The sequence below is a fragment of the Paramisgurnus dabryanus genome, chromosome 8, assembly GCF_030506205.2.
Source record: "Paramisgurnus dabryanus chromosome 8, PD_genome_1.1, whole genome shotgun sequence".
Classification (NCBI taxonomy): Eukaryota; Metazoa; Chordata; class Actinopteri; order Cypriniformes; family Cobitidae; genus Paramisgurnus; species Paramisgurnus dabryanus.
Genome location: NC_133344.1, coordinates 13175552 through 13191861, shown reverse-complemented (window position 1 = coordinate 13191861; position 16310 = coordinate 13175552). Strand labels below are relative to the sequence as shown.

Sequence of the window (16310 nt, the reverse complement as noted above, 5' to 3'; positions counted from 1 at the left end):
CTTCGCAGTTGAAACTACTGTATGTATTGCGGTCTGCATCTTGGCAGCTTCTCATGCATGGCTACTGTGATTCAGATGAAGACCTTGACCGGATATTGCACATGGGGTGAAATGTTTTAATAGCTGAGAACGAAAAGGTGCCAATAGCTTGCACGGACAATCTGGTTTAATGAAGAATGACGATGTAAGATAAAAGATCTTTATTGCTAAAAAATAGCATATTACTGTAGTACATTTTGAGCATGCCTAACTAATATAATGTGCGTGTTTACAGTTAGAGTAAATCAACTTTAGGCATTTATGCACATATAACCAATAGCACTAACATTAGTTTAGCATTAAAAATGAATCAAAATGAAATTATTTGGGATTAAATGGAGTTACTGTAAACATATTGTAAACTTATTGGCATTTACTAGTACACTAAACATGACCAGGTATAAATCAAAATTATGTTAAGAGCATGTGTGTGTGTGTGCAACACGAGACAATTGTCAATTTTAGCCCCCCCCCCCTCAAAAGGGTGATCCATCTGTTACCATAGCAACCACTTTCTCAGCATCAGCACCCATGTCATCAATAGCGGTGTTGAGAGCCTGCAGCATAACCATAAAAGATCGACTAACGGACCTGGTGTGTCTTGGCATGGCTAGCTCCACAAGTCTTTTTGAAGCAGTACTGGTTTCCTTCTCTGCCTCTGCGAGTCGTCTTTTAACTTCACTCTTGCTGACCTCAACAGAAAGCGCACAAGTCCTCAGACCCTTTAGCCTGGATGGGTCGAGACCTCGCTGCCTTGCCAGTCGCAGCAGAGAATCATCATCCAGACAAAGCGATATCTGAGCCTTCATCAAAATCCGTAAAGCCACAGTAGCGTCCACCATGGAGGCCATCAGGGGCACAGGAATGGCAGAAACCCCACCAGATAAAGATGCCGCTGCCCATACAAGTGCCTTGAAGGCGTCTTTCTTCTGGTGGATCAATGAGTTGGAGAAAGCAGGCAGGGCCAGAAGGAGAGCATGTGCCCTGATTTCTGGAAGGTCGCCACGCATCACCTCTAAAAACTTTGAAAAGTCCAACTTTTCCAAAGCAAACGGGTAAACTAGGAATACTTTTGGGAGTGGAACGCCTTCAGCCTTGAGCACTTCCAGACTTGCTATCTTTTTCATTTCCAATGTTTTCTCTGTATCCTTCATAGATGCTAATAAGACAAAGTACAGCGTCTCTTTTTGCAACGACCGAGCTTCCCTCCACACTGCCACACTGTTCACGCTGGGACTCTCTGTGAATGTGATAATGACGGCATTGTACCGCAAAATTTTAAAGCGCTCTATATATTTCTCTGCCTCGAAACATGAGTCGCTGGGAATAGATGGCAGATCCCAGAGCCAAAAATCTGGATGCTTGGGATTCAGAAACACAGCTAGTTCCTCTGGGGCAGCAGAAGGTGGAACACAGGCCGCTCCTTCATCATTCTGCCCGAGTCCTCGAAGTGAGTTGATAAAAGAGGCTTTTTCAGCACTTCGGTCACCTGCCACCGCAATGTTTATTCTGCTGATCAGCATGTCCTCCATGGCATCTCTTATATCTGAAATATTGTTCTTTTCTATGGAATCCTTAAGGGTTTCTAAAAGGTTAAGACTCCTTAACACATCAGCCATGTTTAACAGATGAAAAATAATCTACGAATGCAGGAGACAAGTCATTAAAAAAAGTATACTCAGCAATAGAAATAAAAAAATTCCAAATACCACATTTATTTAAATTATATGCATAATAAAAGTAAATTATCATGTTTCTTTTTTTCGACATAGTTCTTTCCATTAAATATTATATTAAATATTAAATATAATACCAGCTAATGCATTTGTATGTTTATAAAACTATAAGGAGAGTATTAAAATGTCCATCTTTTCATGCACATACCTTCTCTCAGATCATAAATGATGAAGGCTGTAAATATTAAATCAAATCAGTGCAGTTTTCTCAGGTGGTACGAACAGTAGATGCTGACACTCACAAGCTATTTAAGGAGTGTGGAAGAGTCTAATCCCTTTATCTAAGACCTATTCCAAAACACGTCATCCCATAGGAGATGTAAACAGGTGATCTTGATATTTTAAGAGATTTCCACTGATATGTGTATGTGTATCCAGCACAATGTGTAGCCTACTTGTTGCTGCCATTCAACTGTTTAGTTGAAGTTATTAAAACTCCTATTTAACCCCTTCAGACCCTCCACTGGAATGAACATCACATGTGTTGTGGTTTAAACCAATAAAAATGCTGATCAAACAATCAAAATAAGGCACACCGATTAAACAGGTAAAGGGTGAGATTGGCTCACAATTCCAAAAGGCTTGTTTTATTGTAGAAAATTTAATTTAGATTAAATCCTTTTGGGACCTCATAAATTATTAACACATAATTAGGCTACATGACAAAAGAAAAAGAACTAAGTAAGATACTTTGTGCTTAATACAACAAACAGCTACAACAAAAAATATTATTATTTTTATTATATATGATATTACAGTATGTCCTTCATGTTGACTGCAAAGAATGAAATAATGATTATAATTTAAAACATTTTATTAAACTGGAATTTTATGAATTTTGACATTTTTTCCAAGTACTAATAAAAACACAAGATAACAAGATGCATGCAATTTAAAACCACAACAACATGATATCAAGTCGTGTTATAGTCACGAAAAATTTGATAAATTTATTTGTGTCCATGGTACGAAGATGGGCTTTTTTCGTGCCTTGAGTACGAATGTCTTTTTTGTGTTAGTCAGCACGAATTTCTATAAATAGTTTTTCATGTCTGTGGCACGACTTTCTTTTTTCGTGTTATTTTGTTTTCTCATTTTTCTTCCCTTTTTTAAATCATTGTCGGTTGGGGTTAGATTTGTGGTTTGGGTTAGGATGTACTTTTATGTATTGGTTTCCACATGTTTTTCTTCCACTTTTAAAACTATTCTCACCTGGAGTTGGGGTTAGAGTTGGGGTTTGGGTTAGGATGTGTAAAAATGTAACAGAAAGTGATTCTAACTCCAAGGGAAAATAGTAAGAAAATAGGAAAAAACGATGAGAAAACAATACATGAAATGAAAGTCGTGCTCAAGGCACGAAAAATGCTGAATTTCGTGCCATGGACACAAATAAATTAATACGATTTTTTGTTACATATTATCAACATTTATGAACTAGTTTTAAGAATCACATGAGAATTATGAGAAATATTTTTATATTCTGGTAAAAGATGACATAAACATTATTTTCAAATATATTAAAATTCATAACAGTTAATACTTTCTGCATAATATTTACAATTATAATGCATCAAAGTGTGTAACAAAAGCTACATATAATTCACAAATCTATTGCAATGAATTACTAAATTTATTTAAGTTTGAAACCATTTACAAGCAGTGTATCTCACCTGGCTATAATAGAAAAAAATGATATGCTTTATGTTTATGAAATAGGGAGGGGGGAAATCACATTTCAGAACTATTAGAATATTTTAATTATTTTGTACCCCAACGGCCCACTGGGGGACCTCGGTCCACAGTTTGGGAAGCACTGATTTAGGAAGTTTTAGGATGTTTCATTTTAAATAATGTGTAATAACTTATTCAATAGTGCTACAACAATAAAGTCAAGAAGCTCAGATGCAAAAGCCACTAAATGCCACCTCCGTCAAAAAATAAGATATGAATGATATTAACCGAATGCTCTCGTCACGTATTATATGTTCATCAAATGCTTTTGCTTTAAATCTGCTTAATCCTGCCTTAGACATACCAGTTTGTTGGCAAGTCAAATGGAGTTTATTTAACACTTTTTTGTTATTTTAAAGCTTGTTGGGTTTATTGTAAGGTACGCCTCTGTAACCAACCACTTACAACCAGAAAACCAAAAACAACACTTTAAAAATATTTGGGTTTGGAAGAACAAAAAGAAGCAATGGGGGTTTAAATGACATGAGAGTGAGTAAATAATGTCAAAGTTTTTTGGGTGAACCCTCCCTTTAAAGGGGACATATCATGAAAATCTGACTTTTTCCATGTTTAAGTGCTATAATTGGGTCCCCAGTGCTTCTATCAATCTAGAAAATGTGAGAAAGATCAACCCAGTAACTTAGTTTTGGTAAACCATTCTCTGCAAGCATGTGCAAAAATAGCTCATTAAAATTTGGCTCCCCTGTGATGTCAGAAGGGGCTAATACAGCCCCTTAATCTGCACTATCCAACCACAACACTGCCATTAGTGCAGAGATAAGCTCATTTGCATTTTAAAGGACACACACAAAAAAAAGCTAAATTCTGCACACACCTACAAAGTGGCAATTTTAACATGCTATAATAAATTATTTATATCATACTTTGAGCTAAAACTTCACATATGTACTCTGGAGACACCAAAGATTTATTTGACCTCTTAAAAAAGTCTTGTGAAATGTCCCCTTTAACATATCCTTACAGTAAATGCACATCTAAGACATTTCAAAATAAATGGGAAATGCTTTTCAAAGTTCACAAAACGCATTGCTTACTGCATACTTCCTTATGCCAAACCTTTCACTGCTTGAGAATTTGAATAAAGCTCCTCCTCACACTCATTCTGCTTTTGGTTTTTGGATCCTTCATTGGCCAGTTCAACTTGGTAATCTTGATTCTGAGGGACTTTTCTTCCTTTCGTATCCCTTTTGATCTCTGCATAGTCTGTGTTGGCTGTCTCCTCCTCTTCCTCTTCAGGTTTCTTCTTCAGAAGCGAGTAATTGATTGCCGCATAATTAACATCTCCATCTGCCCCACCTGCTTCACTGTCCTCTGCTGGACCTGTCATCTCCACCTGTGTGCTTGACATCTCTAAAGCAAATTGGTTTTGAAGAGGCGTCTCTTCATTGGTCTGTTCACCGGTCACAGCCGAATCTATGTTTTTCTGCACCGTCTAAAACAAAGAGAACATGTTATAGGAAAACAAATAAAAAACAGATGAATGTCATAAAACATTTAATGTCCTCATGCGCTTACAAAACAGCTTGTTTTAAGAAATACATTGACACAGGGAGAAATACAAGCCTCATCCTAATTATTTAAAAATTATTTATTATTATTAATTATTGGTCCTGTGTTAAACCTGCCTCCAAATGAGCTACAGAGTCTGGGGGTGCGGCCAGCACTTCATGTTTTTTGGATCTGTGGAAAAGACAAAATCAAAGCAAAATATGTACTGTAAATGCTTGATACATTAAACAAATACATTTTGATGGATTTTTTTTTCTGTTTTTAGGGACGGTAATGAAGTCAATATGTTACCTGTTGCAAGACATCCAACAACACAACACCACAAAGAAGATGACTGCTAAAGTTGCCATTCCCGCCAAAAACGTGAGTATTGTTGACAGCTCCAGATTCTTAAAAAATTCTTGAATAGATTGATTTTGGCTCTTGTTATCTACACCTGTAGTTAAATGTACATAAACTTCATTATTTGTCAAAAATCTTTTTATAAGTCCTGTAACAACATTATTTTTAAACAAACACAGTGCTAAACTTATCCACAAACACAAACCTAAATCTACACCAAAAATCAGAAATCGTAATTCGATAAAAAGGGTATTTTCAATCCTCAACCCCACTCATAAACCTCCCCTTAAAATCTGCTTGGTTGATAGGAATGTTGATCTAGGTACATTGCTCACTCCACCGATAAAGATTACATGATAGTTTACCTCAGTCTGACAAATTTGAAACCGGAGACTTTAGGTTAAGTGACCATTACCCAGGCTCGGACTGGTAATCTGTACAACCGGGCAAATGCCCGGTGGGCCGGTCGACATGTGGGCCGGTGGCCTCCGAGATTTATTTTTTTTAATGCCAAAATGTTTAAGTTATTTATTTTCGGCCCGTCATGTATAAATGCAGTTGCATTTGGTTTGGGGGGTGGGTGACAGGTAAATATTTTCGGCCTCTTCATGACAGGTTCAGTGTGTGTTACGATCGCGCCCCCATGCCCCACCCCTCAAATGGATTTGTCCAAGCAGCCGATAGGTTTATGGGGAAATATACAGTGATGACAGCGCATCATTTAGCCTTGCACTTAAGAAAAATCATTATGGACAACAGAGGCTCCAAAAAGAAGAAAGGGGGAGCGGAGAAGATCCTCGAGAAAAAGTCGCCCAGGTATATTAACAACCGGCCAAATATATCTGGCATAACTTTTTTTTGTTCTTCCGTGATAATGACACTATTTGATAATAACATTTGAGTGCGAGCACGTGTCTCTTCCAACGAGTTCGGTATGTGTCCGCGTGTTTCTCTATGAATTGGGTGCGAGCCGAGGCAAGCTCAGTGTCACGTTGTGTCCATGTTTCTGAACTTGAGCAGATTTGTATGCATTAGAGGTCTTTACAGAGGACCCGTACAGTTCCGGGTCTATGTTTTAAAGGGGCAGTTGGGTCTGGGTCAGTCCCAGTTTAATTATGCTACTTCGGGTCCTGGGTCTGATCGACCAACTGCGATCAGAGTCAGTCGGCGCTAATGCGTTAAAGCGCATGTGCAGTCTCAAGCGTGGCTCTGGTTTCTATGGCTATAACAACTGGTTCTTGTTTTGAAAGTCACAATGCATTTTCTTTCTTGTATTTTTATAAATATTATTAATTAACCATCTTTGCTTTCTGAGCAAACATTTTAGATATGAGAGATGGTAATCTTTTAATCTGCAAGAGAGGAATAGAAAGAGAGGCACTTTTACTGCTTCTGCTCTATCTAATATAAAGTGAAGAAAGCTACATAAACCATCATAACACCGGTCACATTTATAATCTATAGACCTATTTATAATCTATAGACCTGCACTGTCTATCATTAATATACTTTACATATTATTGTATTCAATAGAGTTTGATAAAAGGGGTCATCTACACAAGTATTGCTTCATATATCCGTGCAAAAATAGTAAAAGTGTTTTTGTGGTGCTTTGACAAACAGTGTCAGCTTTGTGCATGGTAAAGAGAGTTGGTTGAATTTTAACTATACTGTGAAATTAATATAAATGTTCAATAAATCAAAGCATTGGGTTAGGGGGGCGATTTTGGTATCGGTGGGCTTGTGTGTGGAGTGATGGGGGCATCTTTGGTCCAGTGGTGGGCCGTTACACAAGAAAATTGCCAGGGCCGAATTTTGTTCCCAGTCTGACCCTGCCATTACCTGTGATATTTCCGGTGACATTCTGTGGATCTATAGCTTTACCAGTCTGGTTTTGTCCATCATTGTCTTGGCCAATTGTCCCTTGTGTTTCTATAATGAGATAAATATTTGATTTTAAAATGGTTCTTAATAATATTATGTATGTTAATGTACGCGCATTAATTCAATAACAGCTTAAAGGTGAAATAGAAGGATTGAACGGGGTATTTATCCTTGTTCTGTGATGTGACATGTAGACAACAACATTTTGGTTTGGTCTGTAATGCCTTAGAAGCTTCCTAAAAACCTCTCTCAGAAAGCTATAGTGTGGGGGATTTTAAACGCGTGATTTTGCACATATTTGGCCTCCCTTCGGCCTTAACTGGCAACCTCATTATGAAATGCAAGAACTTGATGCTGATTGGCTGCCTTTGCTGGCATCCAAAAGAATGTAAACTTTGCCGTCTTCAGAACACTGACAGACCAAAATGTTACAGATAGAAGAGCACACCTCAGAACGAGACTCGACATTTTGCTTTAAACTTCGCGAACACTGCTGCATTTTACTTCCCGTTGGAGGCGAGAGGCCTGATGTATGCAAATTATTTTACGTGTATCCGTTGTTCAGATTGAGACATTTCTGGCAGACATATGTCGCAGTATGTCTAGCACTTTTCGTTTGTTTGTGAATGCGTGAAGATTACCGTTATTCAACTAAGACAAGGTAAAAACGTATTTTCATTCTCTGTCCCCTTTAAGACTATAGGTCTATGCTTGTGATTACACTATAAACTGTCCCACAATTTTGGCAGATCAGTCTTTCTACAAACATTTTCATTATTACTGACTGGCAATTACAAAGGTGATTGTGACACCACTACAAGTTACATGGATTCAGTATAGCGTAGTATAAAACATGCAAATAATTTTGTTTCTACTTACGAATGACATTGATGTTGATAGATCTGTTCAAAGTTTTTTCCATATAAGTCACCGTACAGACATATTCTCCTGCATGCATCTTGCTGACATTGGTAATAGTGAGAGATTCAGCAGAAATGTGATTCTTGAGTTTTTCTGTGTCTCCATTAAAACTCCATACAGGATTTGATGATGGTGGGTTACTGTCAACAGTGCAGTTGAGGCTGAGAGTATCGCCCTTGTTCACTTTGTTATTACCCTGAATTCTGAGAGTCACGTCTGAAAAATAACATCTGTTAATTTAATTCAAGAGTTTATAGATCTCAGCATGCAAGTAAGAAATATTGTTCATATTCAACTGAAGATCTACAATCAACAAGTGAACAACTGAAATCAGGAAAAATCAGATAGAGTATAGATAGAGTATCATTAATAACCACTGTTGAAGCAACAAAAATTGAGAATAATATATTTATATTTTTATTAAAACCTCAGTTAAAACCAGACTTCCACTAAACATCGATATACATTTTATTTGATTCTGCTTTTCCATGCTTGTTTTCAGCTTTGCAGTAGTATTCTCCGCTGTTTTCTGGTTTAACATTAACTAGTTTCCACTCAGTCAATTGTGATATTTCCCTCCCTTGTTTGAACCATGAGATGGTGGCATCAGAGCGACCTCTAGAGGTGCAGGACTTTATGATTTATTTTGTGAATAATAGACAGTATCAGATAAACACAGGATATAGTTAACAGTAAATCACACACACTCACATTCAACAGACAGAGTGATATTTCTAGTGAGGCAGCTGTCCTGACTTTCTTCTGGACGACAAGACAAGATCATGTTGTCATCTTCCCATGTTGTATTAAATTTCAGTCTGGTGATCTTTTTGCCCTCATTTTCCTCTTTATCCTGTGTGTATCTATTATTTGATGACGTCACTGTTTCTGGTTCTTGTCCTGGTTTATGGAGAATCCACTCAGGATGAGATGAGCAGGAGACAGAGGTTGAACAGCGAACAGTAAATTCATCTGACTCTTTGACTGAATACTTAATCTCTGATGAATCAATCTTCACCCTACAAGGTTTGTCTGAAATCAGGAAAAATCATGGAGTGAAAGGTGATTGAATAAATGAATATACAGAAACTGGAAAATGTGATATTTCATGATTAGCTACATAAAGTAATATCTAAATACAGCAAACCTATTGTTAAGAAACAAATCTGCATAAAGATTCACAAAAATAACAATACAGACTGTGACATAATGTTTAATTTTAAGTGAACGTTTCATTTAAATGCTCAATTTTCATTTGTGGAATATTATTATAATATAAATGTTATTCATAAAACAAGTAATGAATGTCAGTAAAATAAAGCCTTGCTCACCTGTAACTGTGAGACTCATATTTGTGCTCCTGTACTTGTGTGTGTCTGAGCCAATGATTCTAAAGCTGTAATTCCCACTGTCTGTCTTCTGTAGATCATTGATTTTTAAATCACATTTCAACCAAGAGTTTGTGGGGTTTTCTGTTTTACCAGTGATGTATTCGACTCTACTCGAGTAACCTGCTGACTGGGGACGATCATCTGTGTTACTATATACAATAGTCCCATTAAAGATTTTTAAATCATTGTCATATACTGGATTCTTAAACCAAAGAAGTTTCAAGTTTTCCTCATATCCTGGATCATAAGTACAGGAGATGGTGACACATGATCCTTCAGATTTTTTTTGTTCTGTTTCAGGAACTTTTATTAAAGGTTGAGTTGAATCAGTTGAGGAACTCAACACAAGAACTGCAGGAAAAAATATTTTCATGTCAGGTTATAGATGCATTATATACCAATAAACTAAGATGAAGTCTTACTATGCATTCAGAAAGTATTCAGACCCACTTCAGGCCAGCATGCGGAGCCCTATTGTTTTTGCTCAGTTTTTTCTTCTTCTCCGAAATGAATCATATTTTTGAGGGCCTAAACATGCTCGAAAACTCTTGAAACTTTGCACATGCGTCAGAAGTGACGAAAATGTACATGTGGTATAGGTGTCAGAAGTGGGCGTGTAGAGATGACTCGATAGCGCCACCTGCAAAATTTCAAAACAACAACCCTTCTAAGAAATTTGGTAGGGTCATCTATCACCTCAAGATCTACAAAAAATGTCCCTTGGAATCAAGCTCTAAACCCCACAGGAAGTCGGCCATTTTTAATTTTCTCTGTAGCTTGTGTAGAAATTTTGCCATTTCTGGGCTTTGTACTTTAACAAACTCCTCCTACAGATTTATTAGATTAAAACCATACAGTAATTGGTCTGTGTCATCTAAAGGCCTTTGCGATGTTAAATAGGCTTTATGCCCAGCTGCACTACTTCCTGAACTTCAGCCAGCTCCTTGTTTCCTGTCTGCCATTATTGGACAAACTGATTAATCCAGGTGTGCCTGACCTCAGTAGTCACAACAACAATAATCAGACACACCTGGATTAATCAGTTTGTCCAATAATGGTAGACAGGAAACAAGGAGATGGCTGAAGTTCAGGAAGTAGTGCAGCTGGGCATAAAGCCTATTGCGGAGATCTTGAGTTTTTGTTGGAGGGTGTGTCCGTGGCGGCCTGCCAAATTTCTGAACACATTAACATTGAATTATTCACATACAGTCATAGCGCCACCTGCTGGCAGCAGGAAATGTAAGGTTTTACACTGTGATTTACTGCTCATAGAAATGTAATTAGATCATCATCTTATTTGGTCAGACTGATCTTAAGGACTTTGCGAAGATAAATTGCAAAGATCTCGATTTTTCGTTGAAGGGCGAAGTTTGATGTTTCAACATGACACTGGAAGTTGTTGTAATTCAGTCATATAATGTCTGACCTGCGGCTGCCACATACTTCACACGGTTAATAAGGGTCCTGGCCTGAAAACATCAACAAGCAAAATACAGATACATTCATAGCGCCACCTAGAGGCAGCCGGAAACACTGATTCACTGCTCTAATAGATTTAACAATATCAACATCATATTTGGTCAGTCTAATTAGAATATCCACATATATTTACACACTAAAATTCATATCCCCACTGTTCACTGTTTTTCCTAAGGCCATCGGGTGGTGGTGCATATGCGTGCGAGGGCCCTTCCATCGCTGCTTGCAGCTTTAATATAAATTTTGTTATGTTTTAGCCTGATAGCACAATTGTTTAAATTAATCTGCACTCACTACACCATAATGAAAAAGTGAAAATAGAAATTTAGAAATATCTGGAAATTCATTAAAAAGATAAAACTGAAATTGAAATGTACACATTCCAGACATCACATTTACATTTCAAAATCAAATCATCAGAGATTAAGAAGCTCCAGAAATCCTATGTGGAGATGGGACAAAGTTCTGTTATGTGGTCAGGGATTATTGAAGCATAATTTATTAACTTTCTAGAAAATAGTGTGGGTAACACATATAGACTGTACGAGAGCAATACGTGAGCTTTGACTTTACATCAGATTCGATTTAGTCGTACAGTATAAGTTGCCATTTATTCAAGACATTGCTGAAATCACACTGTGTTGGCCTACACCTGGCATAAACCCCTTTGTCCTCATGGTTTGGTTTTTGCTCTGATACTGCATTCTACTGCATAGAGGCCTTTTATAGAGAGCTGTGTGACTTTATAAATCATCTTCAAACAATTTAACTCCAATCGAGGTGTAACATCTCAGCAACGATCAAGAGAAATTTAAGGCATCTGAGCTAAGTGTTGTTGCCCATGCCAACTTGTGTATTTTTGAGAAACATTGAGGTTGCTGAGGTTTAAAATCAGCGGACATAAGCGAAGTGTCTACACTGAAAAAAATGATGTGTTAATTTTTTACACATTGTGCGTGTCATGCCATTTAAGGCGTTATTTCATGTTAAAACGGATGAAAGGGCCAACACAAGTTGTGTTAAAAACAGTGATGGGAGTAACGGGTTACAAAGTAATTCTGTTTCTGTAATTCCAATACTTTTAGTGGTAATGAACCTGTAACAAAGTATTTTTTTATCAAGTAACGCAGTTACAATTACTGAAATTTAAATGAGTTGTTTACTCGTGTTACTTTATTTTGTGATAAATGAACACTTACAGACAAGACATTTCTGATCTAATGTCGCAGGACCGTGGTGGGCAGCACGATGAATAATAACAAAGAAGGTGTGTTAGTATAGGGACAACACATTAAATGTGTTACTTGATTTAAAAAAAATACTTTGTTACATGTTCATTACTGCTAAAAGTATTGGAATTACAGTAACGGAATTACTTTGTAACCCGTAACTCCGTCAAATTAACACATCATTTTTTGCAGTGTATGCACTTAGTGTAAAAAAACTCAAGCTATTCTGAGATATGTCACTTCTATACATTTTCCAGAAACACAGCACTGAACAACATAAATGTGTAGATTTTGAGAAAGTGATGAACTCTTGGCGTGGTGGAAACATTGGATGTCGTCTTGGGTTTAAATGAGATTTAGATTGATCATGTTTTTATATTCGTTCCTTCCTTTCTTTGGGTGGCATGTATATGAACGGCATTTATTGCTGAATGTCTTATTGTAACGGGATTACGTAATCAGGATACAAAAAACCTAGGAACTGTAATCTGTTACAGTTACACAGTGCTTTAAGTTGCCCAAAAGTGGTGCCGGTACTCTAATTTTTTTTTTTTTTTTGCTGACTCGACTTCTATAATGAAGCAGTTTTATATCCAGCAGTCAACAGACGACCTTGTAAAAAATAATAAATCCTTTTATAAGTTTGTGGATTTGCTTGAGCTATAGAAATAGCTACTGAACATAAATAAAATGTGCAAAAGGATTTTGATAAAAATAACCTTAGAAAGAGCTAATGTAGAAAGAGCTACTGAACATAAATAAAATGTGCAAAGGTAGATATGTGAGTAAAATTTTCAGCATGGTTAAATGCTAAAACTAGTTGTTCAGATAGAAAGAGCTTGATTTGTTATGTTACAGTTTCAAAATGATAATACAGAGAACCTTGCTGTGTTAACTTCTTTTATCCAAAAATAGGATAAGATAGGATTAAAAGAATAGGAGTAAAAAATTTTACTTTATAAACCTGCCGTAAATGGAGAAAAAATATTAGCAGGGGACCATGCTTAGAACCCCTAGATTTGGGCTAAGCCCCCAATGTCTACGGTGTCTGGCTCCGCCCCTGGACTTTTGTGTAGACTTTTTAAATGTTGTGTATAATCTATAATTATTTTTCCTACATGTTAAAAATAAAACAAAATAATCTATAGACGGTTTAATCTGCGGTGTCGCGGCTACGCGTGTGGGCACAATTTAAATTCCATTCTCTGTTTGTTTAATGGTCTGGCTAGTTGCTAAACTGAATAAATACCTCATAGTAAATAATAAATGTTTTGGTTTCCAAAAGACGAAGGGAGACATGGCTTATGCCAGGTTTAACAGAAAAAAAAAACGTAGTAAAACCAAAATCAATACACCAAAAAAAACATGGTTAATTTTTGTAAGCAAGGTTTGGCAGCAGATCTGTAATTAACATTGTATACATTATATAGTACACATTTTACAAAATGTAAGCTTAGTTTAGTTTTTGATATGCTGAACTAAAGTAATCTACTTGTTATTTATTTTGCTTGTTATCAGAAATAAATTACTCTTAAATGATTCTTTTGTTATTGATTCTTTGTGAAAGCTTATCGGAAGTTACGTTTGTTCCATGAAAGCCGTTTGTTTATGTTGTTTCTGCTGAAACCATCTATAGCCTACATACGTATGTATATATACCTGTGTTTGTATAATAATAATAATATAATAATAAACTTTATTTTATAAAGCCAGGGCTCAACATAAAGGACTGCCCATTGGCCGGGAAAAGCCTGAGAGACGTTCGGGCCAGTAAAAATTGATGAAAATATATTTTCATCAATGTTTATTATTTAACATCTTGAAAGCAGACAAACAATGCAATATAAAGTCAGTTTACAAGGTAATGCATACAAGTTGGAAGCTTTTTTTCGTTGGAACGTATCTGGTGTATATGTATACAATTATATTTGACTTTTGAATTACTATTTTTAAATATGTGACACTGACATTTTTTATTTGGGCCAGTAAAAAGGCAGGGCAAGTGAAACCTAACCCCTGCCCCGACTGGGCCAGTATAAAAAAATATTTGCGTTGAGCCCTGTAAAGCGCCTTTAAAAGAAACTTCTTAAAGCGCTGTACACAAACTAAGCAACACAAAACTCAAATAATAAAATAACATCAACAATCAAATGCTAATTTAAAAAAAAATAAGTCTTTAGTCTACATTTAAAAATGTCGTAGACATAACATAAAATAATATTTATTTTAGAGTGCAGACCTTTTGCATCTTGTAAGAATACTTATGTTAATGTAATGTTTCAGTTTTTTTAAATTCTTTTTTAAATATTAATAGACTTAGTTTTCAGCCATTATGGGTTAGCGAGTGTAGATGAATGAGAAAAAAAATATTTAAACGATTGTAGTATCAGGCTGCAACATAACAATATTAATAAAAGTGACGGGGGTCTGAATACTTTCTGAATGCACTTATATATTCAATAATACGTACCAATCAAAAAGAGAGGAATTGATTCAGGAAACATCATCTGTCTGTAGAGTATATTCAGTAACTAATAAAATAAACACATTTACATTATTTCTTTTGAGCATTACTGTAAGTGTTTTATTTTAAGAGCACAGATTTTGTGCTTTTTGTTGAATGTCTGAGTTGTTTGAAGATCACAGCTGTGGACCTCTGCTTGTTTCTTTCATTCATTTGATTCATCTTGTGAAAACTTGTGAATATTTGCAAAAGATGTCGAAAATATAAACAAGCAACGTCTGATTAGATATTTGAATATTTCATCATTTATTCATTATCTTATGTGACCCATTTCATTCACATAACAATTACAGTTAATTCAACAATTAAGGAGGCCTTTTACTCAGTCAAGGCAAATAATTTTTTAATAATCATAAATAACTACTTTATCTTTTATTACATCTATTAACATCATCAAGTTTCTCAAGCAACACGTTAACACTATAACAACAACATGAGTTCAAAAAAACAAATTTATGAAAATGCTCGTACTGCTTGTCATATACGAGGTTTGCAATCAATAAAGCACAGCATGTTAGTAAACCGCCGAATGCATTTCACCCAAAAAATAAAAAATCTGTTGAAAATCAGATTAAATAATGTTTTACCTTTAAATAGAATCCGTTGATCTCAGTGAGCATCTTAGCAAAGTTCAAATCACTTTCAAATGACAGCAAAAATACAGAAGAGGAACTTATATCCCCGTGTGTCGTTCTAATGTGCTATCTTTGCATACATTTATCTTCAGACATAAAAGAAATAAGCAAAAATGACAGATTCCTGTTAGAGGTAAAGAGATATGTTAATTTTTGTCATTCGTGTCTGAAGCTCAATTCCTGTGTTAGTGGTTACTTTTGTGTCGAAAATATAAAAAAAGACTTAAATGTGTATGGATGGCTGCTTGGTGTAAATGCATTGTGATTAAAGTGAAAATAAAATAAAATGAAACAGAAATTCTATTTGTTCATGTTTATTATTTTTTCCCTACTTATGTACATTATTTTATGATTGCACATGAAGGCTGTTTTGTGCTTCCACTTGTAACACAGTAACACCGCAGACATAAGCAGAAGTGTCTTTAACAGTCTATTAACTTGGTTAAAGTGCAATGCTTTGGTAAATGCTAAGCACGCTCTACTCTAACAAACATGACTATTGACTGAGATCTGTATATTGTAATGTTTTGTTATTTTGTCCTTTGTTGTTTATGTGTAACTTTTTGTTGTCTGCACTCGGCACTTTATCTTGGCCAGGTCGCCGTTTTAAATAAAAAATTGTCCTCAACGTGCCTACCTGGTAAAATAAAGGTTAAATTATAAAAAATAATAATAATAAAAATATTTGTTTGTAAATAGTGTCTACTTGTAATCCAGGGGGAATTTGGACAGATATATTCATTTTAATTCTTTAATTCTGTTGCTTAAATGACCCAAACTGAACAGATATTCTGACAATTTGACTTACTTCAACACAGTTTATTGGGAATTAAAATGATACATTCAGCATACAATGTTTGTTAATACAT

The 16310-nt window shown here is 35.8% G+C and overlaps 1 protein-coding gene and 2 long non-coding RNA genes across 3 annotated transcripts; all 3 read right to left on the bottom strand.

The window, feature by feature from the left end:
• Positions 1-515: 515 nt before the first annotated feature.
• On the bottom strand, positions 516-1658 carry LOC135771890 (interferon-inducible GTPase 5-like). Its single transcript, XM_065282241.1, has one exon. It carries the CDS (start codon positions 1656-1658, stop codon positions 516-518), a length of 1143 nt encoding a protein of 380 aa, XP_065138313.1.
• Positions 1659-5152: 3494 nt separating this feature from the next.
• On the bottom strand, positions 5153-7310 carry LOC135770771 (uncharacterized). The gene is made up of 3 exons (XR_010542764.1): positions 7221-7310; positions 5328-5472; positions 5153-5207 (listed from the first exon to the last, which is right to left on the bottom strand). It is a non-coding gene; the product is annotated as an uncharacterized lncRNA (long non-coding RNA).
• Positions 7311-9535: 2225 nt separating this feature from the next.
• On the bottom strand, positions 9536-15664 carry LOC135770770 (uncharacterized). The gene is made up of 3 exons (XR_010542763.2): positions 15394-15664; positions 14753-14813; positions 9536-9925 (listed from the first exon to the last, which is right to left on the bottom strand). It is a non-coding gene; the product is annotated as an uncharacterized lncRNA (long non-coding RNA).
• Positions 15665-16310: the final 646 nt, after the last annotated feature.